Here is a 27,698-nt window from a genome sequence, read left to right on the forward strand (position 1 = left end):
CCTCCATGAAGTCATCTGTCTCCCTCTTCACTTTCCTTTGCTCCATCTGTCTCCCTCTTCACTTTCCTTTCGCAGGATTTTCATACACTGCATTCTGTATTTAACTCTACTTATTTGGATTAGTAGGAGTCAATATATCAATAGTTTAGTGATTAAGACTGACTGTTCTAGAATCGAATTGGCTGAGTTTGAATCATGGCTCCATCATTTACCAGGTGTGTGACTTTGAGAAAGTTACTTAAATAATTTGCTACAGTTTTCCCTTTAATTAAATACATAAGAGAACATACTTCATAGAATTGCTATAAATATTGGATAAAATAATAGGTGTAAAGCACTTAGAGGAATTCATGTTCAATATCTGTTATTGTTTACATGTATTTCCCCCACCAGCTATAAAACCCTTAAATCCAGAGTCCAAATAATTATCTATCTTCAAATTCTCAGCAAAGCATTTCATTTAAAGACCAGTAATTATCAGTCAAATTGATTTATTGGGAAGCTCTAGGGTCCTGTGTATATCCTGAAGCTTTAGATTACCATAACTATCTCAACAAGATAGGTCTTGTTAAAGGAACACATATTTAGGAAAGCAAGGAAAGAAGAGGGAAAATCATCAGAATTTCAAAACAGGAGAAATTACGTGAAAAATTAGCAATAATATTGTAATTGCAACTCTAAATAGTAGAATACAGAAAGGAATCTTGTACAAATAAGCTGAAAGCTTTTGCAGTAAATAATGAGCAGTAAATAATGTGTTGTTATCAAAGTGCAACTTGTGATAGAATTACTTTCTGTAGTCATGGGCTTAACAAGTTGTGGCCATGCACTACTGAGAAAAAAGAAAAAAGGCTCTCATTCAGTCTTCCTTTGTCATTTAATTATATTAGGGGAGTCAATTGAATTCTCTGGGCTTCATCTTTTTGTGTGTGTGTGTGGTACGCGGGCCTCTCATTGTTGTGGCCTCTCCCGTTGCGAGGCACAGGCTCCGGACACACAGGCTCAGCGGCCATGGCTCATGGACCCAGCCACTCCGCGGCATGTGGGATCTTCCCGGCCCGGGGCACGAACCCGTGTCCCCTGCATCGGCAGGCAGATTCTCAACCACTGCGCCACCAGGGAAGCCCCAGGGAAGCCCCTGCGCAGGGAAGCCCCTGCGCTTCATCTTTAAAAGGAGGGATTTGAACTGGATGGGATTTGTGACGTCCTCCCTGCTCTGACATTCTCTGATCTGTAAACCAAGCAACCCTATTTTTTCTCCACTCATTTTCAGCAGACACTTCTCCAGTACTGACCATATGTACCAAATATTTCTCCAGTATCTACCATGACATATATCACAGCTCTCTGACACGTTCTATCATTTATAATAAAATGATATTCTCCATTCCTTTTATAAGAATGAGGAGACTAATACTAATATCACATGATTATGGAATTAAAAGAGACAACCCATGTGATAGTGCTTAGCCTTGACTGTGGGACATGGCAGGTGCCAATAAATGTTTATTTTCTCCATTTGGAAAATTATTTTTTAAATATCAAGATCCATTATTTGTGAAGCCTTTTCAACCTCTCTATGTACTCCTAGTCAGAACCTAACAAAATATATTATATTCATGTCTATTATAACACTGATGCACTGATCATTTTTTATTGTAATTATTCACTATATAGCTGTCATTCTAAAAGTTCTTGAACTCCTTCTTGTCAGGTGTTATGTATTTTAACCTTTAAAACTTTAGCACTAACACAGGACCTCACACATACAAAAGGTTCACTGAATATATGTTGATGAATCGATAAATGAATGAATTAATTTCGGGTTAGTAAAAGAAGTGGGAAAAAGCTTCTCCTCTCCCAAAACACTTGTGATACTTGCCAAATAACATGTGAAATCCCGTTAACAAAAAGTCACACAGAGTCTTTGATTTCACAATTTAAAAAACAGAGGTTGAAAGGCTTGTGTCATGGGAGCAGGCTCCTTAGGTATCCGTTTTGGGAAATGCTGTACTGTAACACTTAGCTGCTTCTAGTGTCTCTACTATCTGACTAAGCCAACACAGCCTTCCCAGTTCACAAAGAACTCCAATTGTCTAAAAGGCTTTCCTCATCTATAGTTCATGTCTTAGGTAAACAAAGCTTGACAATTTTCTTGACCAGCTCACTACTTTTTTTTGATGAGAAAAAAGTATCTAGATGAGAGCTGTCTAATAGAAATGTAACCTAAGCCACAGATGTGAGCCACATGTATAACTTTGCATTTGCTAGTAGTCACATTAAAAAGGTGAAAATTTTAACAATATATTTTATTTAACTCAATATATTCACACTATTATCATTTTTCCATGAAATCAACATTAAAAAACTTGAGGTACTATATGTCCTTTTTTCCTACTCAGTCCTTGAAATCCAGTGTGCATTTTATACTTGTATCTTAACTCAGACTAACCACATTTAAAGTGCTCAGGAGCCACATGTGGCTAGTGGCTACTCTATTTGTGCAAATCTAGAGAATACCTAATCCTAGTTATGGTCACAAGTCAAAGAAAAACAAGTGCCCCCCCCCAACCACCAAATATCACCCAAGAGATACAATGATTTCCTAAATTAGTTAATTTCAGTTATGTGCGAGCTCTAGAGGCAACTTGTTCTCTATAGGCCTAAGTTTCCTGATAACCCATTGCATGATGCCTGCCAAACTTGCATCTTTTAACGCAGTAGATACTTTCAACTCGATATTTCATTAACTCCCCAAGTATCCCTCTAAGAGACTATTCTGAAGGTCTGAGTGCCGAAGACGTTTGATGATACGCCTTGGCTAGAGCTGAAAAGACATTAGCAAAGATTACAAGTTAAAGTTTCACCTCTTTCGCCAAATGAACAGTTCCTTTGAGAAAATCCTTTCCTTCAACTACAAGTAATTTGGGTACAAAGGTGGTGAAAATTGCTAACCTTTCATAATGATATTTTAACTTCCTAATGTCACACTACAAAACTCAGCTCATCCCATCACTAGTAAGTACACTCTGCTATATTCATGGCCAAAGATACATTTATGGGAAAGAGCACCTTTTTTTTAGTGTGGCCCTTTAAAGAAATTTATCATTACAAAATATTTTGACAATTTTTACAACAGTGCTGCATAAGGGCATTTTACATACATACGTATATATAATATATATATAAACATACGCATATTTGTGTCTAGCCACTTTAGGCAAACTGTACTAAATCTGACTTAATTTTTATTTCTAGGTGTTTGAATTAAAAAGAATAGCCTCAGACAGAAAATATTCAGAACTACAAGACTTTGCCATTCCCTGTCCAAGCTCTACAAATGCATAAAGCTTGATAAATGAGCTTTGGAATTTGTTTTTAAAGCCTTCTTGAAGGCAATCTGCTTACTTACCTAAATTGATCACTAGCTTTTGTGGGTTTGGAAACATTAGTAACTTTTAAAAATTAGCTTTGGGACTTCCCTGGTGGTGCAGTGGTTAAGAATCTGCTGGCCAATGCAGGGGATGCAGGTTCAATCCTTGGTCCAGGAATATCTCACATGCCATGGAGCAACTAAGCCCAGGAGCCATAACTACTGAGCCTGCCCTCTAGAGCCCGCCAGCCACAACTACTGAGCCTGTGAACTGTAACTACTGAAGCCCACGCGCCTAGAGCCCATGCTCCGCAACAAGAGAAGCCACCACAGTGAGAAGCCCGCACACCACAAAGAAGAGCAGCCCCCGCTCGCCACAACTAGAGAAAGCCCGCATGCAGCAACGAAGACCCAATGTGGGGGAAAAAAAAAACTAGCTTATCTCAGTTTGGAAAAGCACCATGGAGAACACGTCACAATTTCACAATTTCTTTGGAAAGCTGTTTCCCTGAAACTCCCAGCTGGGAGGAAACCCCTGAAATCTGTTAAAATAATTATTACATCTCCATGATAGTTAGCAGTACCAATAATTTGAGATCATTCCTGTTCGGTTTGGGGCATAGCCACATAATTTCACTATCCTTTTGGTTGAACACTTATTTTAAGGATATTTAATGTTTTGAGGCATCTGTGCAAATAGTGTTAGACCAAGAATTAGATGACTTGGACTCTTGTCCTGGTTCTGTAGTTAGCCACCAGTGCTAATTCTCTGGGTTTCGGTTTAGTTATCTGTAAAATGATGAATTTGGAATAAATTATTTTTATGTCTCTATCCTGTTCATATTGTGTGACTTAATTATAATTCTCAATCAAGAGGGAGAGAAGACATTTTAATCATGTTCTCAGAGTCAAACCAGACATTTTTTTCTTCTTTACTCTTAGCTAATTAGATATCAAATTAGACAGAAAACACAAAAGCCATCAGAGAATCCTCTCTCTATTCGCCATTAGGTGTGACAAGCTCTGCACCTTAACTCATATTATCTTGCTTTATTACATGAAACAAAGATAAAACTTAGCAACACAAAACCTCCATTTTAGCTCTAAATTCAATCACCCTTCACTTACTCAAAGACTTTCTTTCTCCCCCTTTATAACTCTCCCATTCTACTCCATTATTCACATCAGCATGCCAAAGGGTTCCAAAATCTCCCTTAAAAATGAAAGCCTTCCTTGACTCCAAATCTTTTTATATTGATTGTTCTTTCTCTCTGCTCCATCTTCCCTTTACTGCCAAGCTTCTACACTTACTATTTCTGCATTCTTACCTCCCGTTCTCTCTCAGACTTCAGACTGCCTTCTACATCCTGTTTTATTTCATCTTCTCTTGCTAAAGTAAGTAATAACTTCCACATTTCACTCCTCATCTTACAAGGAAACTCTCTCCTTTGGGCTTCTCTGATACCACACTCTCCTGGTCTTTAGCATATTTTTCTGGTCACAACTTCTCAGTCTCTTTTTTCTACTTCTGAGTATTATAGTAAGTTCTGAATGTTCAGCTTCTGAATATGACAGTAACTGAAGGCATTGTTTTGGGTGGTTTCTACAAGTCATATGGCTTTAAATACCCTTAAATGTATTTAATGTATTTACAGTCTACTCCCATTTTTAGATTTCCAACCCTGAACTCTAGACCCATCTAATAGCCCACAGCATCTCTCCATTTGGATGTCTCACAGGCACCTCCAACTTAACAGATCACAAATAAATCCTTGATCTCTTCCCACCATACACAATGACCCCATGCGCGCGCGCACACACACACACACACACACACACACACACACACACACACACGAGTTTTTCCTTCTCTAATCCCCTAATCTCAAGAGTAAATAGGACCCTATCAGTTGCTCAGTCCTGACATCTGAGACTCATTCTTAATACTTTACAATGGCATCTAATGAAACACAAAGTCTTTTCAACTGTGTATCTCAAATGTCTATTCTTCTTATAATTTTATTTTATTCTTTAACTCTTATCCATGTAACTATTGCTTCATACACCTCAGCAGCCTCCTAACTAGACTTGTGACTTAATTTGTGACAAGTTAAGGACTTGCCTGACTCCAAAAAAATTTTTTTTAAATGCAGCCCCAAATGAGCTTCTTTAAATGCAGGTATGATCCTGTTACTTTCCTGCTTAAAATCTTTTGGTGGCTCCTATTACAATTAGGAGAAAATAAAAACATTGTACCATATGTCTAGAGCCGAAAGTGATTTTCATCCCCCGGTGTGTCTCTTCACCTCACCCAGTGCCTGCTCACTAGTCGTACTCCAGTTACCCTCGCCTTCTTTCAGTTTCTCAAACACATGGATCTTTTTCTATTTCAGAGTCTTTACACACGGTATTCCCTCTGGTTGGAACAATGTTTGTTTCCCTCTTTATCTGGGTAATGCCTCATCATCCTTCAGAAAATATTGCTTCCTTAGAGATGCATTTTCTTATTCTCCCATTATTGACAACTGTTATAGTCTTCATAAGCCTGTACTTCTCCTAGTTAACAGGTACAACCTTTAACTGTTAATTTGTGCATTATTTGTTCATCGTCTATATTCCTTTTTAAATTAAGCTTCAGAAGACCAGGGATCATGATAATTGTATTCACTGCTAAATCTTCAGAACCTAACTCAGAGCATAGAATGTAGCTGTGGAATCAATACTTGTTAACGAAATCTTATAAGAAAGTGAATTGAGGCGAATAGCATTGGGCTTACGAGAATGGGAACAGGAACTTGACTCTCCTCATTGTCCATAGCTCTTCCTCCATACCATGCTGTCATTCCTCTTCTTGATTCATCCCAACCCAGTGTAGACCACGTAGCTCAGGCTGATCAAGTGTCTTTGTCACTGACCTCAACGTTGATTTGGCCCCATTTTCATAAGCCTAACCCCTGGGGGGTTCCCAGGCCCTGACCATGCTATCTAACAACCCAGTTTCCTGGGCTTTTTCTATCTTTATTAGATTTATAAATCTCCTCAATGACCTCTGCTTTCCCCTCTCCCAATTATTCGGCATTTTTAGCAAAGCGTTCATTTTTAAAATAAGTCACTTTTCTACTTTCCTATTTATATTCCTTTCTTTTCTTAGTCTATGGAAGATCCTGCTAATACGCAGTGTTCTTTTTTTCCCTTAAGCTAGATCTAATTTCTTGTTTTCCATCCCAAAACAGAACACTGAAATAAAGTAAGGCATTTTATATAGATTGATCCATATACTATGTTTCTTCCACTCCAGGAAATTTTGAAACTTAAAAAAATTTAAAAGTTCAACTGGGAAAGGGTAAATGTACACTTTTTATCAATAGAGCCATTACCTCTCACAAATATAATCACCTTCACAGGAAAATAAAATACCAAGAGGATAAAGTGTACAAGAGCTATGCTGATGTGATAAGCAAGCAGTCCTCCATTAGCAGCAGGCCATCTTGGTAGCCTAGCAGACAGCATGGGGTAAGAGGCAACCAGAGCAAATAAAGAAATTAAACCAAAAGCACTCAAGGGAGAAATGGAAAGAAAAACCCCACAGTAGTAAATGGGGATGCACAGCAAGTAGTGAAAGAAACCTTTGCAGAGACTGTAAAGTAACTGAATGAAACTATCAACACGCAAGAATGAATTTCAGAAGAAAGCATCAACCATAGCATGAGGCTGATCGGCAAGCCAAGCTCTTCTAAATGAACCCAAGTCCAAAAATCTCAGAAACTTCTTACTGGCCTGGGACCCAAATCCTCAGTGTGGAATTCTTTCTTTCTTCAGAAAGAATCAGGCTTGATGCTCAGAATGCCATTCATTCCTTCACACCCCCACTCAGGGTTCAGGTAATGCAATCTTTCGTATTTAATGAATTATGCATTGTATTCTGTTACAACTACTCTTTGTGATAGTTTTTCTTTTTAAAAAATAATCTGTTCAGTATTTTGAGTATGCTAAGTGAATAAGGCTTTTTGATGTTCGAGCTATTTCTGCTCCAGAAGTAGTAAGGAAAATTTTAACTAAACTTGTAAATTTTCAGCAAGAGGGACTTTGAATTTGCAGTATATTTAAGTGGCAATTGTCCAAGTAAATCTTAGGTATAGTCATTATTCATGTTAGTTATTAAAACAAAACAAAATAAAACTATTTCATAGATAGCAGGAAAAAATCAAGAGTTTATCTCCTGAGTCCAAAGTTTTGTTATTTTAGCCAAATACAACATATAAATGAATTTTAAAACTCAAACTTACTTAAAATTTTAAAAAATGATTAGTTCTGGAGGGAAGTAAAGGAAGATGCAATCAATATGCAACATCCAGATATAGATAATGCTGTCCATGACATTCTACTTATTAAAGTAGTATAAACTTTTTATATACATTTTACAGGAGCTCTATATATTTCATAATAACAACTTAATAAGTATTTTTATGTAAATTAAGGTAGTTTTACATTAATGTGGGCTATCCCAATTTGCAATGTTTTCACTTGTATTTTTATGTTTAAGATTCCTTCGTGTCATATAAATAACATTAACTTAAGTACTATAATATATTTGGGCAACATTCAAATATCAAGCTCACGACTTGATACATGTGGAAGATCTAATAAAGTTAAAAATGTAGAAGATGGCTTTGGTGAAGAGGAAAGGAAAAAAGATACTTCCTTGGGTATATGCCAGCTTTGAGTCTATGATTTGTGGCCTGTCCTCTCAGAGTTGAAAATATCCAGGGGCTACAGGGGACTGGAGGGTAGAAGTTATACTCTTCCTAAGAATTGTCAACACCACTAATGAACGTCCATCCAACATGCCTGGCAGTTTCTGAAAGCCTGCAGTTATGGAGATAAGAGGAAGCTGATAGAGGGTCACGATGTTGTGAACTTGCCCCCAAATCAGGGCACTAGCAGCCTAAATGCAGCTTATATTGCATATCAGTGATAATTATCGACTTCCTCCTAGGAATTACTTGTCTCTCCATCTCCACTGTACATGTATGAGCACCTGCATGGGCGCATGCACACACACACTGACACACACATACATATACATTCTTTCTTCAGGTGATTTAGGTTTCTACCCTATACCTGTAACTGATTTCGCTTTTCGATCTTCAATCACTGAATCCTAAATCCTTTAGGTTCTCATCCCTTAAGTGAAGAAACTCACCTGCTAAGTGGTATAACAAAAGTAGGTGGAATTCTTAGGCAATGTAGTATATTATAAACATAAGCTGCCATTGCTGTTATTATTTACGTCATTATTATTATCATTAATTATTATTTTAATTCTTCAGAGTAATCCATGTAGGAGATTAATTGGCAGAAAACAAGTAGAGAAAGAACTAAAAATTCCAACATCCCAGCAAAATTAATGAGAAAATCAAGAACATATCTGTATTTGATAGAACAAACAAAAATTATACCTCTTTATCTCAATATTGACCTAGAAAATATTCCTGAGACCCTGGGACAAGCACACTAAATCACCACTACTACTAATGCCAAAAATCAGTTATGACTAGTACATATTTTCTAAGAGAGGATATATGACCTAAATGTTACTAAGTCTTGAGTCCAAGGTCAATTTCATCAACCAACGTTCTTACAATAAGCTCCCCTTCAGAAATGTATAGAAATAAAATGTCTATAACGCACAATAGAAACCACACACAGAAAATGGATTTTTCCAGAAATATGGCAAAAGCGTGCAGTCATTGTTGTGGGCCAGTCACACTTACTGAATACCTAACATTTATCAAGCCCTTTATGGAAGTACTACATTTAATTTTTAGAAAACTCCGTGAGATAGGTAGTAGGATTGCTATTTTACCAATGAGTTAGCTGACTGCTCAGTGAGATAATTCAACTCATTCAAACTTAAACAACTAGAAAATACTAGAGCTAGAATGTGAACCCAAGTCTTAATACCTCCAAAACCTGTTTTCATTTCTGTGTGTCATGCCAAAACTTCCAGTTACACAAATGAACTCTTACTTTTGTATGTCAGGCAGCCGTAAGAATAATTGAACAAAAGGAACTTATGATCTTACAAATCCACCGTCAATAATAGGAAAGCCATTTGAAGTTGGAGTTAGGTTTGTGATGAAAGATTTTCACTTCCCTCAAGTCTCAAGATTTCCTTCAAGTCTTTCTCTTGATCCTGCATACACATCTTGGAACCAAGGGCTGGTGTTTTGCCTTGAAATTGAGCAGCAATGCCTGGCTCCACTGCCTTAGCCTCATGACTGCCAAGTTCTACCGGGTAGAACTCACCAAGCTTAGTTGGGAATCAAGAGCAGACTAGTCTTACCATTCTTTTAGGACCCTTTTGAAACTGGACCCATCCTATTCAGATGAGGTAGATCTTCACTTACCAGTTTTTCTGTGAACATGTCTTTGCTCTAACAAGTTCAGTCTCCTCAATCCTCCACAAACTCTCCATTTTATTATCCCTTCCATGACTTTACACATTCTAATAACTGCTTAGCACATCATCTTCTTTCCTCTGCCCACTGGAAATCTGCCTGATCTACAAGGCCTGGGTACAGTTCTCCCACCATGAGGAAGAATACCCTTGATCCTTCACTGATACCTCTCATTCTGAACATATTTAAACAAATATGTTATTTTGTGTCTTCCTGATTTGTCCTCATAATATTTAATGATTATTTGAGATGCATAATTTAGCTTTATTTTTCAGGCTAAAGCTTAAGCTTTACGGATAGGAACAATTTAATCTATTATCTCACACTCTTTTGAGAACATCGGGGTTGTGTTGTTCATCAGTTGACTATATCAGTCTCTTCCGGAAAATAGATACAAACCGTGATCGGGACCTGGCTTTTATGCCATCCTGCCTGACTCGTAGATTCAGGGATGGGAGCAAATAATGAGGTCAGGCCTCAGTGAATTACTTTCTCATGAAAATATCCCATGTTCCACACAATGCAATCAAAGAAGTACAGATTTTGAAATAAGACTGCTCTGGCTTTAAATACTAACTCAGCTGATTAAATAATGGTGGACCCTAGGTAAGCTCTTTTTCCTATATAAATTTTATAAAACACTACATTGTTCACAAAGCTGTTAAAATTAGAAATAAAATGTATAAGAAAGCATATGGACCATAGTTAACCATGAATAAATCATGTCTAGTATTATTTCTATAGGATAAATAGCTCAAGGCACCCTGTCCGCCTAGGTGATATACTTAACCACTAATATTTTATTTTTGCCTTAATTTTTTCCAATATTTAATAACAGATCATGAACTAATGGAACTTTCAATTGCTTCTTGAGTTGTAATATTGGTGCTAAAAATCATGATCACTAATTAACATTATAAGAGTCATTGTTGAAATCTAGATATTTCATTGATGAATCTATTAATAGTACAACATGAAGTCAACATTGCTTCAAAAGCTATTTGGGTAGTTAGGGCAAAACCATATGAATTTCCAAGATATTGAGTATCTTTGTTAGAAGTATTAATTTGTACTTTTATTTTGACTTTATTACAGTAACATATGGTTTTATATGTGTTTTGAGGACTTTGTTTTCTGGTATAAAGAGTAGTTACCATATCCCCCCTGTTTGACTTGCTTAACTTAGAGAAAATTGTCTAACTTATCTGATTTTCAAATATTTTTCTCACAGGGTTTCTACCACCCTCTCCACTTCCAACAGAAAAACAAAGAGAGAGGTGTCTTACAGCAGCAGCTGTTTCCCCATTCGGTTTTAAGCTGAATATTTACATGACTTCTCTAATGTAGATATTTTGGTACATTTTTGTAGTTGTTAATGTATATACCTGGATTAAATCAAAAGTTAACTAGATACTATACATGAAAAGAAAAAACAAAAACAAAAATGATGAGTCAAGCTAGAGTTGATTAAGGGTGTTGGAGAAATGTTGAGAACCAGTGCACCACTAGTGGGTTAATGGTCCCAGGCAGTCATGGAGCCGAACAGGGCAGTAGAAGAAAGGAGCAGCTAATGCTCACTGAGCACTTATTTTGTGCCAGGCTCGTTACTGACAGCTTTATAAGCATTGTCTTAGCTTCACAGCAACTTCACAGCAACCCGTAAAATAGGTACTCCTTGACTCAGTGAAGACACATAAGTTATCCAGAGCTACAGTAATATTGAGTGAGATGTATGAATCCCATCTGTCATTCAATATGAGTAAAGTATATATAGATTAGATCTGCATTCATGACAAGGTTTGCATGGCTTTATATATCACAGAGGAAAGTAGTCACACAGTGTCTTTTCTTTCTCTCTTTTTCTCCTAGAATGATGTTCAGTGAGAGTCTTTATATACTATCATCTAATTATTCTGCCATTGTCCATGTATTTCAACATGGACACCTATCTGCAGAGTAACCACCTTGTAATTTGACTAAATTATTAGGACAATAAAGTTAAATATTTTGAACAACTCTGGGCTTAGTTATTTAGGTACAGAAATGCCATTTGAATGAATAGAATTATGTATCAATATATATACAATGCAGTAGTAGGATGAAGTTTTGTTCACTTTGTAAGTGAATGAGCCAACATCATTTGAACAGAAAATTGTTGGTGTTTTTCCCCTTTGGTGAGTGTGTAAACACACACACACCAAAATCTATTCTAATTTTTACTGAATTTTAAAGATAGGTTTGGATGAAGTTTGGATGGCTGGGTTATGCTTCCCATCTACTAGTAAAATTAAGTATTATCTGCGGGATAAGTGAATATACAGGAAAGTTAAATTGCTTAGCCATATTCAAAGCACATATTGGATGATCTGGCTAATAATTAAGTCAATATAGAGAGCCAACTTGAACATTTTACGCAAAAACATCCAAATGAAAAGATGTGATTTGTCTAGATCACGTTGTATGAAGCAAACTGTCAACAAATAGGTGACTGATGCTATTATTATCACTTATTCCCTAACGTTTCTACGGCAAATTCTTCAAGACCAGTTATACCCTTGAATAAGGGCCAAAATCCTGAAGCAGAATTTTTCATGGCCTCTGGATAGAAATTGCAACACAGGTCACTTACATGTGGGTGAAATACAGACTAAAACAAAAAAATATCATCGAATAATGGCAAAACTCATCATTTTTCTTCCACCTTACCATTATCAATCAACACCAGAAATCGGCATTTTATTTTTTTTGACAGAGTATGATTCCTTGAATAATAACTACATTTTCCAACTGTTTAGCTTGTCTAACTTATCTAATTCCCAGTTATCTAATCGCCCTGACTTGAGTAGATAACAAGTAGCACTTGAGTATAAGAGTGTGACTCAGATAAGGAAGATATTCTTTACCTGGGCTCTACAGAGAGTCCATGAAGGGGCTTTATTATATCCAGAAACTTGATATTAAAATTAGTCTATATGTTCAAACAATACTATTTATGTGTAAAGAAATATCTTGAGATTACACCCTAAATTTATAATGGTGGCTAATCTTGATGAGGTGGTAGGGAAGAGAACTTCAGTTTTGATCTTTTTTTTAACCCTTTGAAGCAATATTTGTGAATTACTTATATAATTAAAATTAATTTAAAAATTGGACATAAATGTACATTTATAATTTTTTCTGAGGATAGGGGCAGTGTTTTCATCTTATGACAAATTATATGTGTCCTTTATATTATATATTTTAACTTTGGAGAAAAATTATGTATCATCTGGCCAGAGACACACTAGCTTCAAATTTTGTACAATCGAAGTAACTGTTTGAGGGGTTTCTTTCACTTTATTTTGTTTTTCCTTAAATGACTGAACAGACTTAAATATTAGAAATAACATTTTTGAGCAACTATCATTTATACACAGCACCTCATTTGTGGTGCTATGGTATTGGTCAGATTGTACAGTAGGTGAATTTCAACACAATCTTACCACTGGCTGAGTTGTTGCCATGGTGAATCAGGAGTCTACATACTAAGTATGTGACTTGATTATGCTATAAATTTCACTCACCTAAAGTATAGGATTTTTTAAGCAGATGAAGTTATGATGTACAAATCAAGTATGCTTCAGAAAAATCAGCAATAAAAATCACTCAAACTTTATATGATTTTGATCAGAAAAACTTTGAATATTTTAAAAGACTATTTTACATGTGGGGTAAGGAGCCTAAGAAAAGATATTTTAATGTGTTTAATTTATAGAATGAATATCAGATATAGATGGGTGGAATTCAGCATGGTATGTATCAAATAAAACTCAGTATCAGATGCTTCTCTGGACACCACCATTTGAATCTTTAGATTTTTCAAGTACCAACTTAGAGCAACAAAATAAAATTCTCTTGGATCTGTGTACTACTAAATATAATCCACTTCCATTATAGATGATTCACTGGAGACTGAGAAAAATGACTATCCCACAGCAGCTTGGAAACATAGCCCTGTCTATTTAACTCCCTGTAAATATACCTTACACGTCAATTATATTTCACCATGCCTATGTCTTTTCCAAAGCAGTTTACTCAATGGTTCATTTATTGTTATCTAGTAATAATGTATTCTTTCATGCTCTCAAGGAGGTGTCTATATAAACTGTAACAAAGAATCAGGAGGCGGCCAAAATCCTATAAGGCATTTATAGCTTTCTTTCAGTATGAAATTATAGTTAATTGTTCCTTCTAATTGCCCACATCTTTTAGACTGGTCCCAGGATATACCCTTTGCCTGATTGTGAAATAGTGACTGGAGATAGTCTGTATAAGCATCCACCTTGTGGATTTTAAGCCCTTTTTCTTTTTTTAAGCCACTTAAAAAAATTTGGTCCAATAATTTTTCCAATAATCCAAAAATATCCAACAATAATTTAAGTCCAAATAATCAAATAGTTGCCTGAACTCTTAGTGCATTTGACCTAGAAAAAAGCTTATGATGTTGAGGTCCATTATAATAAGTAATCCCTTTGTAGTGCAGTTTTTATTTCCACTGGCTTCTAAAATTTAATTCAAAATCTGGCAATAATGATATTTATGTGTTGAAAAAAACTTCATGGCACCAATCAAAACACACTCTGATTATACACTATGACCTGAAAGGTTAATTAATATAAAATCCCATCCAGTGTTTATAAATAACACAGATTTTTAATTCACCAAATACCAAAGAGATTAGTAGTTTTCAATCTAGTTTCCTGCTGCATATTCCTGCAGTCTCTTTGGGAACTAAGAATTGGTATTATTATTATTATTATTATTATTATTATTATATTAAAACTGTGAGGAAATAAATCTATTGCCTTAGACTGGCGTGCAGTCTCCCATGGTCTGGTCCCTTCCACTCATGCCATCCTTATCTCTCCCTCACACACCTAAGCCCCAGAAAAATAGAAGAGCCTATTCTACCTGAAACACAACCCATCCTGTCCCAGTTTTTTGTCTTCATCCTTTCTGCCTAAAAGTTTCTCTTTCTCATGCCCTTCACTGTTAGTCTATGCACCCAGTACTAGCTGTTTGCATTCGTTCAGTGCTTACTACACACCATGTCTTTTACTAAGAGCATTATTTCATTTGCGACTTCTAGCAACCCTATTTTACAGAGTATGAGGAAACTTTGGCTAGTCATCCAGATAGTAAATGGCTAATGGCTGAGCTGCGATTTGTACCCAGGCAAACTCCAGATTTCATACTGTGATACGTTACTTAACACTGTGATACATTAATTCCAAATTTCAATAAACTTTAAAGATCGAGAGAAAAATAATAGTTCTCCCATGGGTATTTCTTCTCTCCCCTTTATCTACTCCCGTAACTCCCTGAAGTCAAACTAATTTCTCACTACTGATAAAGTTTGTGACATACCCATCTGGTTTCCTCTGCTAGGCATTCTGATTCACCTTAATAGGCTTTGTGTTAAATAGTAAAACACCTTGCATATGGTAAGCCCTCTATAAATATTAGTTATATGAATTCATCACTGCCAGAATTAAGAGATAATTCAGACTGTATCACAAATGACCTCTGAAAAATTATTTAAAAAATCAATTTAGCATGCCTATAATGTGATAAAGATCAAATTTGGAAATTTATATCTTCACAAATTTTATTTTTTATGTTGAGTTTATAAAAGTGACCAACTCTTTGGGCACTCAAGTTTTAAATCCATTCATTCAATCATATGGATTTTTTTTTTAACTGAATCAGACAATAGAATTTGAAACTATTATCTGAGAATCCTAGGTGAATTTTGGTTACTCTAAGGAAACAAAATGTTAAAACTGGAAATAATTCTTTATGATAATGACTGTATTATTATTTTATTTGCTTTTCACTGAGCTGCTTCAGAATTTTCATTTTCTGTACATACACATATGTCGACTCACCTAGATAATAGTAAATAGTTGGGAAAGAGAGAAAAAGATCATTTAATTATTTTTCTTACTTGACACTAAGCAAATGTAACCACTTTTTTATTCTTGAAGGTAAACTGGATACTTTAATGCTATTTAGAGACAACCTACATTTATTTACTCAGTTTCTTGAATTTCAGAGGGGAATTGATTTGAAGAGTATTTGAGGTTTCTTCCTCATAAGCCACCAAAAGATCACATTTTCTTCCCATGATTTAAATGTTGACATTACAGTTAATTTTGACAGTTGTCTGATAGAAGTTTTAAAGTCTAACAATTTCTAGTTAAGTAATAATAATAATAAAGTAATAATACTACAAATCTCAAAATAATCACTACTACATATAAGACGTAAAATTACTAGGTTGAAGATTTGCCTTTTAGTCTTTCATACTTAAATTTAAAATATACATTGATAAAATTACATAATAAAGAAAAAGGTAATTATTTGAGGTTGGTGGTAACTTATTGAATTCAGAACAAGGATTCCTAGAAAGTGACCAACTCTTTGGGCACTCAAGTTTTAAATCCATTCATTCAATCATATGGATTTTTTTTTTAACTGAATCAGACAATAGAATTTGAAACTATTATCTGAGAATCCTAGGTGAATTTTGGTTACTCTAAGGAAACAAAATGTTAAAACTGGAAATAATTCTTTATGATAATGACTGTATTATTATTTTATTTGCTTTTCACTGAGCTGCTTCAGAATTTTCATTTTCTGTACATACACATATGTCGACTCACCTAGATAATAGTAAATAGTTGGGAAAGAGAGAAAAAGATCATTTAATTATTTTTCTTACTTGACACTAAGCAAATGTAACCACTTTTTTATTCTTGAAGGTAAACTGGATACTTTAATGCTATTTAGAGACAACCTACATTTATTTACTCAGTTTCTTGAATTTCAGAGGGGAATTGATTTGAAGAGTATTTGAGGTTTCTTCCTCATAAGCCACCAAAAGATCACATTTTCTTCCCATGATTTAAATGTTGACATTACAGTTAATTTTGACAGTTGTCTGATAGAAGTTTTAAAGTCTAACAATTTCTAGTTAAGTAATAATAATAATAAAGTAATAATACTACAAATCTCAAAATAATCACTACTACATATAAGACGTAAAATTACTAGGTTGAAGATTTGCCTTTTAGTCTTTCATACTTAAATTTAAAATATACATTGATAAAATTACATAATAAAGAAAAAGGTAATTATTTGAGGTTGGTGGTAACTTATTGAATTCAGAACAAGGATTCCTAGAAAAATTCAATGTTAGAGTTGAACACCATTTTTCTTTTTTCTTTTAACTTCTGCAATTTAAAAACACTTCACTCTGAAAAGTTAAAATATAAAAACTAATTTTCTAAAGCACAAGTGTGCCAGTTTTAAGAATGCTAGAACTTCTCTCAAAAATAAATTGCTTCAGAATTATTCTTTAACTCATAAATAAGTTTTTCCTCAGTGACCTAGAGCATGACTAAGCCATGACTGTTAATTATACTCACTGATTATCTGTGACAGAATAACATCCTATTAAATTATCTGAGAAAATGGAATAGAGCCAGAGACCCAGAAGGATATGGATATACCAGCTATACAACTTAAAGGAGAAGAAAAGCTGATTTTCACAATTAGGCTCACACTAGGAATAGTGCTGAGTTATTTGATTGATCCTTGGTGGAAGGAATGGGTCTCTAAAGTTTTCCTGGAGATTCACCCAAAGTAAATAAACAAGAAGCTCACTGGGTCTGCCCTCTGACCTAGAGAAAATTATGACATTTTCTCTGAGCATTAGGTACTCTTTAAGCTGAGTTATTCTTCAATTAGAATGTTACATATCATAATCTGTTGTTTAACTTATTGCCTAGAACTTACAAAAGAGTTCTATAGACGCTAACAAGGGAAAATTAAGAGCAGTGTTTTCTGGGATAAAATGCTCCTTTCACCCTCACACCCCATTTCTCCTTTTGTGATATCGGTGTTGCCTTTAGTGTACTTTGGGCACTGTTACCCAGAAATAAATGCACAATTCTACCCTTGCTTGTTCCTGGTATAAGAAAATGATATGACACTTTCATTTTGATTTTCCTTGTAAAAGAAACTAAGCTAAGTGAGTCTGCCCTTGACAGGTGTGAGGCCCCTAATCAGCACCACTCCGCAGGCTTTTGCAGATTCAGCCAGGGGAAACTGCCCTCCCCCCAACTTTAAACAAAGCCATTTAATTTGGTATCAAGTCAAGGTAAGAAAAAAAGAAACACACTAATAAAGGACAACATAAAGAAGTATAGCCTGCCAACATGAACCTACATGCAAGCCAGAGGAGATTTATAATTTTCTTCCCCAGGGAGGGAGTGGCTAACGCACACACACTGACCATCACCGTAAAGAGGTAAAGAGAGAGTGAAATGGCTCAACGTACACACACCCCGCTCCATACCGGGGACGAGTCTCCAAGCTGCGGCTTGTGCTCTCGGAGGGCCAGGCTGAAGCTGACCGCTCCTACGGCCACGCTGGACACCCCCAGCCCTATCTCCAGCACAGAGAGAACCAAGAGGCTCCCAATAATCTGGCCGCTGGTGCACATCCTTCCTTGGTCATCATTCCTTCCAGATCAGAGAGGGAAGCCAACCATCCACCTTCTTTCTTCCACTATCCTCCTTACCCCTTCTGCCCCCTACCAGACCCCAAAACTTTTCTTTCTTCACCAGCGAAGCATTATCCGCAAGGACTGGATTTCCAGAACTGGAGACCCTCTTCCCCGACCGGGTCAGAGGCAGAGTCGCTCCACCCCCTGGCACGTTCGGACAGGGATCGTAGAAGGATTTTCCCGGTTCGGTTCGGTGGTCGGAGTCCAGGGGAGGAGAGCACACCGGTAGAAAGGGCTTTCAATAAGGAGCTGGAACCCTGGAGGAGCCACGGAGCTCCGGAGCCCCGAGCCTGGAATCCGGCTCGGGAGGCGCTGTCCAGAGTTCTGTCGCGTCCCAAGTCTCCGCAGGGAAATCCCGTTCCCTCCTCAGCCTCCCAAACCCTTTCAGGCTCCCCTTTCTTTCCTTGCCAAGTAGATGAGCTTTGCTTCCCCAGATCCAAGGCGGAACTGCTCAGAGCTTCTCTCTCCCTCTCGTCTCCTTTCCTTTGTTTTCGTGGTAACACAAAGTGCTTCTACGAGTCCCTTGGTCCCCAGGCTGAGCGGGCAGATGATATTCAGCACCACACTCCTCACACTTATTGTGTCGCCAGAAAAAGCGACCTTGTCTGGTGGCCTTTTTCCGTCTGGGTTTCTTCTCCCTCGTCGTCGTCGTCCTCTTCCTCCCCTTCTCTCTTGATCTGATTCTCTCTCATTGCAGTGACCTCATTGGGATTTAAGAGGGTGATGGAGGAGGGAAAAGCTTGATCTATTTGTGGGTCCAGAACCAATACTCTTGTCTGGCCCTTGATCGGCCCCGCCTCGGGACGCTTCCCACAGGGATCCAAGCGATCCCTACCTTCGCATTCCCCCAACCCCCCTCTCACTCCCTTCTGGGCTTCTGTCCAGATGGGAGGGGAGGTGATGCCTACGTCAACACGGGGCTCATTCTGTATAAAACTTTCTTCTGCGTGTACACGGGGTGACGTGGGAGCACAGTGTGTAAAGAAAGGCAGAGAGAGCACGAGGGATGGAGAAAATACAGACTCCTAAATTCACTAGGACTCCAAAGGACACTCACCAAGGAACTCCTCTCTCAAGAAGAGTTACACTCAAGCCTGCTTTAAGGAGTTGGCCACTCCCTGCTGTCACAACCTGTCACCTCCCATGTCCGAAGGTTGGGAAGATGCAATTGGCTGGAGCCTCACCCCTGCGGGGGAAGTGGCCACGGTTCCTCCCCAGCTCTCCCCTAGCAGCACAGCTACGCGCGTGCTGGGTAGCATCACCAGACCACATGCCTGGGACTGCGTGTTCTCGCTCATATTCAAGAGATGTGTATATTTAAGTACTACATTGGAAAGGGCATTATTAAAAACAAAAATCTGGTTCACTGCACAACTGTTTATGACAGTTTGACCTCATCAGAATCCTTAGAGCAAGGGCCAACTATGGCTTAGGCATTTTTGTGTTGTAGTCTGATGCACGTGGGACTCTAGAAGTCTGGGTATCAATGAGCCTGGGCCCAGTTTCATGTCCCTGATTTTACTTCATGAAAAATCCCAAGGTATTCCATCAGGAAGATCTAGGGAGTGGGGAGGATGAGAAGATGTTTCTGGGTCATCTTTCTCAAAAACTGGTTTCTGGGGAACTTGGAGATGGATTGAAGGAAAATAGAAGAAAGGAGGATTGAGTTAGAACACATTGCACAAGACTAGGTCATCTTGACCTCTGAATGCATGCTGACTAGAGCAGGGCAGTTTCCTCTGATTAGAAGCTTCTTTTTTTTTTTTTTAAGGCCCCAGTGCTGAGAACACTAAAGTAGAATGATATACAATCTATATCATAAGTGCCCGTTTTAGTTTTCTTAAGTTTCAGAGCTTCTTTCAGAGTTTAAATTCAAATGTACAGTATAATTTGTTTTCTTTTTGATGTATTTATATTCCACATTTTAGAAAAATTTAGTCTTCTTCCCTTAAAAAAAGCAAGGAAGGAAGAATTATGAATTATTAGAGTCTTAATAAGTCTTAAAGAGTCTTCAGCTACTGTGATGTTTGGAGAAAAACTCAAACATTTATTTTCAATAATTAGTGAATTCACCTTCCACTTCTTGAAAACTCAGTCTACCAAACAGCCAATCATTAGAATCCTTCATATAGTTTTTGGCTTTAATGAAGGATAGTTTGTTTTATTTAAATCTTGTAAAAGTCATTTAAATGATCCAATTTATATGTAGAAATAATGGAGTAACTATGTTGCCTAACTTTTTGTTTGCCTTTAGTCACTGCTTTCCTTTTTTTTTTTTTTTTATATTCTTCCCCATTGGAAGAGAAAGTTATAGTAAGTGTTAAAATAGATTGGTTAATGCAGCCATATAAAAAGGAGTGTAACTTACAGGATGGAAAATTAATTTTTACACTCCATATAAAAAGGAGTGTAACTTACAGGATGGAAAATTAATTTTTACACTCCATATAAAAAGGAGTGTAACTTACAGGATGGAAAATTAATTTTTAGAGGTAGTGTAAACAATGGATGAATTTCCCAGAGAGAAAGAAATGAGGAAATTATTATGATTGAATTTTCATCTCTGAATGCAAGGGGTAGAAATGTGTTTTCTTATAAACCCAAAGCCTAATCATATGCTTGACTATAACCAACCTTCATTTCTTGAAAAACAAATATACATGTATGATATCACATATGTGGAATCTAAAAAAAGGGTACAAATGAACTTATCTCCAAAACAGAAATAGATTTACAGATGTAGAAAACAAACTATGGTTACCAGGGGGTGGGGAGAGGGAGGGATAAATTGGAAGATTGGGATTGACATATACACACTACTATATATAAAACAGATAACTAATAAGGACCTAATGTATAGCACAGGGAACGGTTTCTGGGGAACTTGGAGATGGATTGAAGGAAAATAGAAGAAAGGAGGATTGAGTTAGAACACATTGCACAAGACTAGGTCATCTTGACCTCTGAATGCATGCTGACTAGAGCAGGGCAGTTTCCTCTGATTAGAAGCTTCTTTTTTTTTTTTTTAAGGCCCCAGTGCTGAGAACACTAAAGTAGAATGATATACAATCTATATCATAAGTGCCCGTTTTAGTTTTCTTAAGTTTCAGAGCTTCTTTCAGAGTTTAAATTCAAATGTACAGTATAATTTGTTTTCTTTTTGATGTATTTATATTCCACATTTTAGAAAAATTTAGTCTTCTTCCCTTAAAAAAAGCAAGGAAGGAAGAATTATGAATTATTAGAGTCTTAATAAGTCTTAAAGAGTCTTCAGCTACTGTGATGTTTGGAGAAAAACTCAAACATTTATTTTCAATAATTAGTGAATTCACCTTCCACTTCTTGAAAACTCAGTCTACCAAACAGCCAATCATTAGAATCCTTCATATAGTTTTTGGCTTTAATGAAGGATAGTTTGTTTTATTTAAATCTTGTAAAAGTCATTTAAATGATCCAATTTATATGTAGAAATAATGGTAACTATGTTGCCTATAACTTTTTGTTTGCCTTTAGTCACTGCTTTCCTTTTTTTTTTTTTTTTATATTCTTCCCCATTGGAAGAGAAAGTTATAGTAAGTGTTAAAATAGATTGGTTAATGCAGCCATATAAAAAGGAGTGTAACTTACAGGATGGAAAATTAATTTTTACACTCCATATAAAAAGGAGTGTAACTTACAGGATGGAAAATTAATTTTTAGAGGTAGTGTAAACAATGGATGAATTTCCCAGAGAGAAAGAAATGAGGAAATTATTATGATTGAATTTTCATCTCTGAATGCAAGGGGTAGAAATGTGTTTTCTTATAAACCCAAAGCCTAATCATATGCTTGACTATAACCAACCTTCATTTCTTGAAAAACAAATATACATGTATGATATCACATATGTGGAATCTAAAAAAAGGGTACAAATGAACTTATCTCCAAAACAGAAATAGATTTACAGATGTAGAAAACAAACTATGGTTACCAGGGGGTGGGGAGAGGGAGGGATAAATTGGAAGATTGGGATTGACATATACACACTACTATATATAAAACAGATAACTAATAAGGACCTAATGTATAGCACAGGGAACTCTACTCAATACTAAAAGAATCAAAAAATGAGTGAATATAGGTATATGTATAACTGATTCACTTTGCTGTACACCTGAAACTGACAAAATGTTGTAAATCAACTATATTCCAATAAAAATGTAAAATAATAAGAAATTAAATCCATCCTCACTTATAAATGACTACCAATGAGTCACACCAAAACAGAAATATTTATAGGAATAAAATAAAAACAATCGTTACCATGAACAAGTTACTGTTTGTATTTAACAACATGAAGATCAATGTTGTTAGGACTTTCAAAATATCTTACATTACTTGTTCTGGGAGACAAAGTACATTTTCCATGCCCTTTTAAATGATGGAAAGATCCCCACTCCCAATTAAATACAGCAACACTAAATTTTACTCCTAATCGTGGAAATCATGGCAAAAAAAAGGGGGAGGGGCTCAACTGGCATCCTCTACCTCTCAAAATTATTTGTTAGAGAAAGAATTACAAGATAAAACAATAAATCAAGAGAAACACAAAGTATTGATACATTGGTATCTAAACACCAGTGGCTCTACAATTAGAGGGTTTAATTTTTCTTATGTTTTAGTACAATAAAAAAGCTATTCATGAGATCCATTGATAGATATATGGTTCAATACTTGTATTTCCTCAATAGGAGCAATAGTATAAAAAATCTCAAGTTTGCCACCTGCTGGCTTATGTAGGATACAGTGAATATGAATGTATAGGTAATCTCAAAATAATTTTTATTAAACTTACTAGCTAATCAGAAGAAAATCCTCTGTAATTGCTTTCTTTATGGACCTAAGTTCTGCCGATAAGTATCTAAGAGTTCTGAGATCTTCATACATCCATTTACCCAAATAAGATTTATAGAATTTTTTTATTAAAGTATAGTCAACATACAATATTATATTTGATTCAGGTATACAACATAGTGATTTGACATTTATCTACATTATGAATTGATCACCAAAATAAGTAATCATCTTTCACCATACAGAGTTATTAAAATATTATTGACTATATTCCCTATGCTGTATATAGAAATTTTAATACGTGGAAAAAGGAAAATCCAGGAGCTGGTAAACAAATACCACCTGTCTTAATATAGTCAAGTAAGTTGGTGAAATAATCAATTCAGTCACTAATATAAGGTGAGTAAATGAAAAGGTCACAATTTTAAACTGATTAATTTTGAGAATTGATTTAAATTGTTCAAGCTATTATAAACTAAATTTGTATGGTGATCTTAGGAACGGCACTGAATGACCAGTGTAATATAGAAGATGAAGAAAAATAAAAATCACAAAATTATTACAAATCATGTAGCTGTTTTTAACTGCTACAAGTCTATTTAATATTTGAATACCCTTGTCAGTGTGGCTAGAAATGATGGTACCTAAGACTTAGCTAGGACTTTATAAAGTAATTCTACTAAAGAAAGAAAACAGGAAATAACATTGTGAGGACCTTTTTTTCCTTATTTAAAGCTTAAGAAGAAGAGATCATTAATCCTGAATTTATCTTTTGCCTTTTTTGTCTTCTAGTGATAATATAGCTTAGAAGTCATTATCTAATAGTAACATCAGTGCTTATGAAAATTAATTAGAATAAGTATAGTACTCAGTATTGTATTTATCACAATTTTCCATTTATGTCTGAAATATCTTTTGATTATTAATGACTTAAGTGTGTAAAAAACCCAAATTATGTATTTTATACTGATACCTACTTTTTAATAAAGAGTGTAATTATTTACACTCCTAGCCTTTATGGAGTAATTGGGACTGGATTTACTCTCCTACTATATACAATATATTCAAATAAACAGTGTTAGGATACCATACGACAGGCAGAGCAGAATTTTGATCCCTGCGAGAAGAGAAACAAACAATGTTTTCTCTCCCGGTCTTTTGACTCTAGGCATCTAACCAGCTGTGTTACAAGAAGAGGGGTACCAAGCAGAGCACAGTAGTCTTACAGAATTCAGGGACAAACTGCAGAATTCTTGGAGGCTGAGGTACCGAATATTTTCAGGACAGAGTACTAGAGAGGAGGGTGTTTAATAGAGAAAGAGATCCATAAATCTCCATAGGGCTCCCTTGAGTCTCTTGTTAAATCTAAGCTGCACAATCAGGGGGTGCAACTACACAAGGCTAGAAATGGAATGACCAGAGAACTAACATCTGAAGCTTACAAGATGTCTGGGAAATTTTTCAGGTTCACAATAGCCAGTGAGAGTTCTTGTTGAATACTCAGCCTTTGGTGGAGAAAACAGGTAGAGAACACATAAGAAGTGGGGCTAAACTATGCATAAAGGCCACCTTATATCTGACATAAAAATGCTTTAAAACAGGCTTCTAAAGTGTCAATCTGTTTGGTAAGTAACTTAAAAAAGTCTAACACATCTTAAATAAAATGACAAAAACTATCATTCAACAATGTAACACTCACAATCTATACTAATTAATACCTGAAATATGAAGAACCAGGAAAATGTGATCCATAACCAGGATTTCAGAGATGAAGGACTCTGTTAACACTTGAAGACTTCTATTATAAGTATTAGAAATATTTTCAAAGATGAAGACAAAAAACATTAACGTAATAAAGACACAAACTGAATTTGTAGCAAAAAACAAAATATAATTCCTATAGATGAGAAATTATATATCAGAGATGAAAAATAGTACACTGATTTATTAGATTAGACACCGAAGAAAAAATTAGTGAACACTGACACAATAGAAATTAAGTTACACAGAGAAAAATCTCAATACAAATTAAATCACAGAGAAAAAAAAAGACTGAAAAAAAATTAACAGAGACTCAATTACCTGTAGAACAATTCAGAAATGATATATGGACATAATATAAACTCTAGAAGAATAGGTATGTGAAAATATTGTAAGTAAAAATGACCAATTATTTCCCAGGTTTGGTGAAAATTACAAACCCACATATCCAAGAGGTTCAGTAAAATACAAATAGAATAAACACAACAAGGCATACTACAATCAAGTTGCTGGAAAACAGTGATAAGGATTAAAAATTAAAAGCAGCCAGAGGAAAAAGGATGCATTATGTATAGAGGAAAAGAGGCAAGAATTACAGACTTCTCGTCTAAAGTTATTCAATCCAGAGGACAAGTGAATTTAAATTACTGAAACTTAAAAAGAATCAGAAAAACCTATTAATCTAGAATTATATTCCCAGCAAAAATATCTTGAAAAATGTAAAGGAAATAGATCCATCATACCAAGAAAAGTTGAGACAATTTACTTAGTAAATTTACTCAATGAAGACGTGAGATATTCACTTTAAGAAATATTAAAAGAAATATTCTTCAAACAGAATTAAAATATATCAGAAGGAAACTTGGATCTACACAAAGAAATTCTGAGCATCATAATGGTACATAGATGAGTAACTGTGAACAATAGTTTTTTCTGGTTTTCATCTCAAACAGACTAAAAATATGCACAGAAACCAGAGCTGCTGTGCAAGAAACAGAGTTTACAGTTCCAGCACAGCCAAAAAAATTAACAGCTGAAACAAAGGATATAATGCTTACTAAAGAAAAATAACAGAATCCAGAATGTTTACAACTTAATATTCCTAATATCCTAGATGTAATAAAAAATTATCCAACATATGAAGAACCAAAAAATAAAATACATTTTCTTTCATGAGAGAGAAAAAATCAAGCAAGGGTGACCGGAAAATAAATCAGATGTTGGAACTAACAGATTAGGATTTCAAGACAGTACTTACAATTATCCCCAATGATCTAAAAGAGAACATTTTTTTCAACCAATGAATATTTTAGTAGAGAAATGGGGAATTTTAACAACGATAAAATCAGTTTAAAATCGAAATTCTAGAAGTAAAAAATACAATTTTGAAATAAATAAAATTGGAAGGACTTAGCTCAATGAACATGACAGCATAGGTTAATTTAAATATAGATAAATAATAATAATTATAGTAAACAATATAAACATTTTTAAAATGAGTGGTGGTGCAGGAACATCTTAAATGATATCAAATGGTCAAAGATAGGTACAACTGGAATAGAAGAAGGGGAAAGAGGACTGGACAGAAAAATATTTTAGAATATAATGGCTAAAATTTCACAAATCTATGAAAGGGACAAATTCACATATTTGAGTTTCTAAATCAACACCAAGCAGAGAAAATATAAAGAGGCTAACAACAAAGCACAAGGCCAAGTCAAACTGTTGAAATCTAAAGATAAAGAGCATCTCTTAAAAGCAAAGAGAAAAGTGGCATATGTATCATACCAATGACTTCTCATCAGAAACCATGGAAACCAGAAGACAGTGGAATAACTTATTTTACGTGATTAAATAAGAAAAAAAACCAACCAGAATTCTATATACAGCTAAAATGTCCTTTAAAAATAAAGTCAAAATAAAAATATTTTCAGATAAAAGAAGACTAAAAATCCATGTCCTTCAGCCCTGAATGTAAGAAATCATAAGTTCTTCAAAGTGAGGAAAATGATACTCAGATCCTAAGAAAGGAATAAAGAACATCAGAAATAGTCAATATCTGGTTTAATACAAAGGTTACTTTTTTCTTTTTGACTTTTCCTCTTTATATCTTTACAAACCATTTAACTGTTTAAAGCAAAATCATAACACTGTCTTGTGGGGTTTATAATGTATGTAGATTGTTATATATAATAAATTATAATGAAAAGGGTGGGAACTATGATTCTTTATGTTTACAAGATTTTCATATTTAAATGAAGTAGTACATAACTGACTCTGAGTGTATTATGACAAGTTAAGGATGTATTGTAATACCTGATGTAACCAAAAGGAAATGCAAAATATATAACTAAGCACAGAAATATAGCCAAGAAGTAAAATAGGAAACTTAAATTCAATTTTAAAAAATATTTTAGAATACAAATAAAAGGCAGGAAAGGAGAAACATAGGAACAAACATAGAGGAGACAAGTAGAAATCAAAAAATAAAATGGCACAACAGTATTCAATGATATTAAAAAACTGTATTAAACATCAATGAAATAAAAATTACAACTGGGCTTCCCTGGTGGCGCAGTGGTTGAGAGTCCGCCTGCCGATGCAGGGCACACGGGTTCGTGCCCCGGTCCGGGAAGATCCCACATGCCGCGGAGTGGCT

At 35.4% G+C, this 27,698-nt stretch overlaps 1 protein-coding gene across 5 annotated transcripts in view; it reads right to left on the reverse strand.

Moving 5' to 3' along the window:
• The window catches only part of TMEM196 (transmembrane protein 196), a 105,477-nt gene that overhangs the window by 33,863 nt on the left and 43,916 nt on the right, over positions 1-27,698 (reverse strand). For 2 of the 5 annotated variants that reach the window (XM_028489478.1, XM_028489477.1), the window contains exon 1: positions 18,218-18,382. The exons of 2 other annotated variants lie outside the window; for them this stretch is intronic. In XM_028489478.1, the coding sequence (XP_028345279.1) occupies positions 18,218-18,382 (165 nt within the window). Of the gene's footprint in view, positions 1-18,217; positions 18,383-27,698 lie in introns of those variants that run through there. One more of the 5 variants, XM_007114946.2, reaches the window with a different exon arrangement.

The sequence above is a fragment of the Physeter macrocephalus genome, chromosome 5, assembly GCF_002837175.3.
Source record: "Physeter macrocephalus isolate SW-GA chromosome 5, ASM283717v5, whole genome shotgun sequence".
NCBI classification, from domain to species: Eukaryota; Metazoa; Chordata; class Mammalia; order Artiodactyla; family Physeteridae; genus Physeter; species Physeter macrocephalus.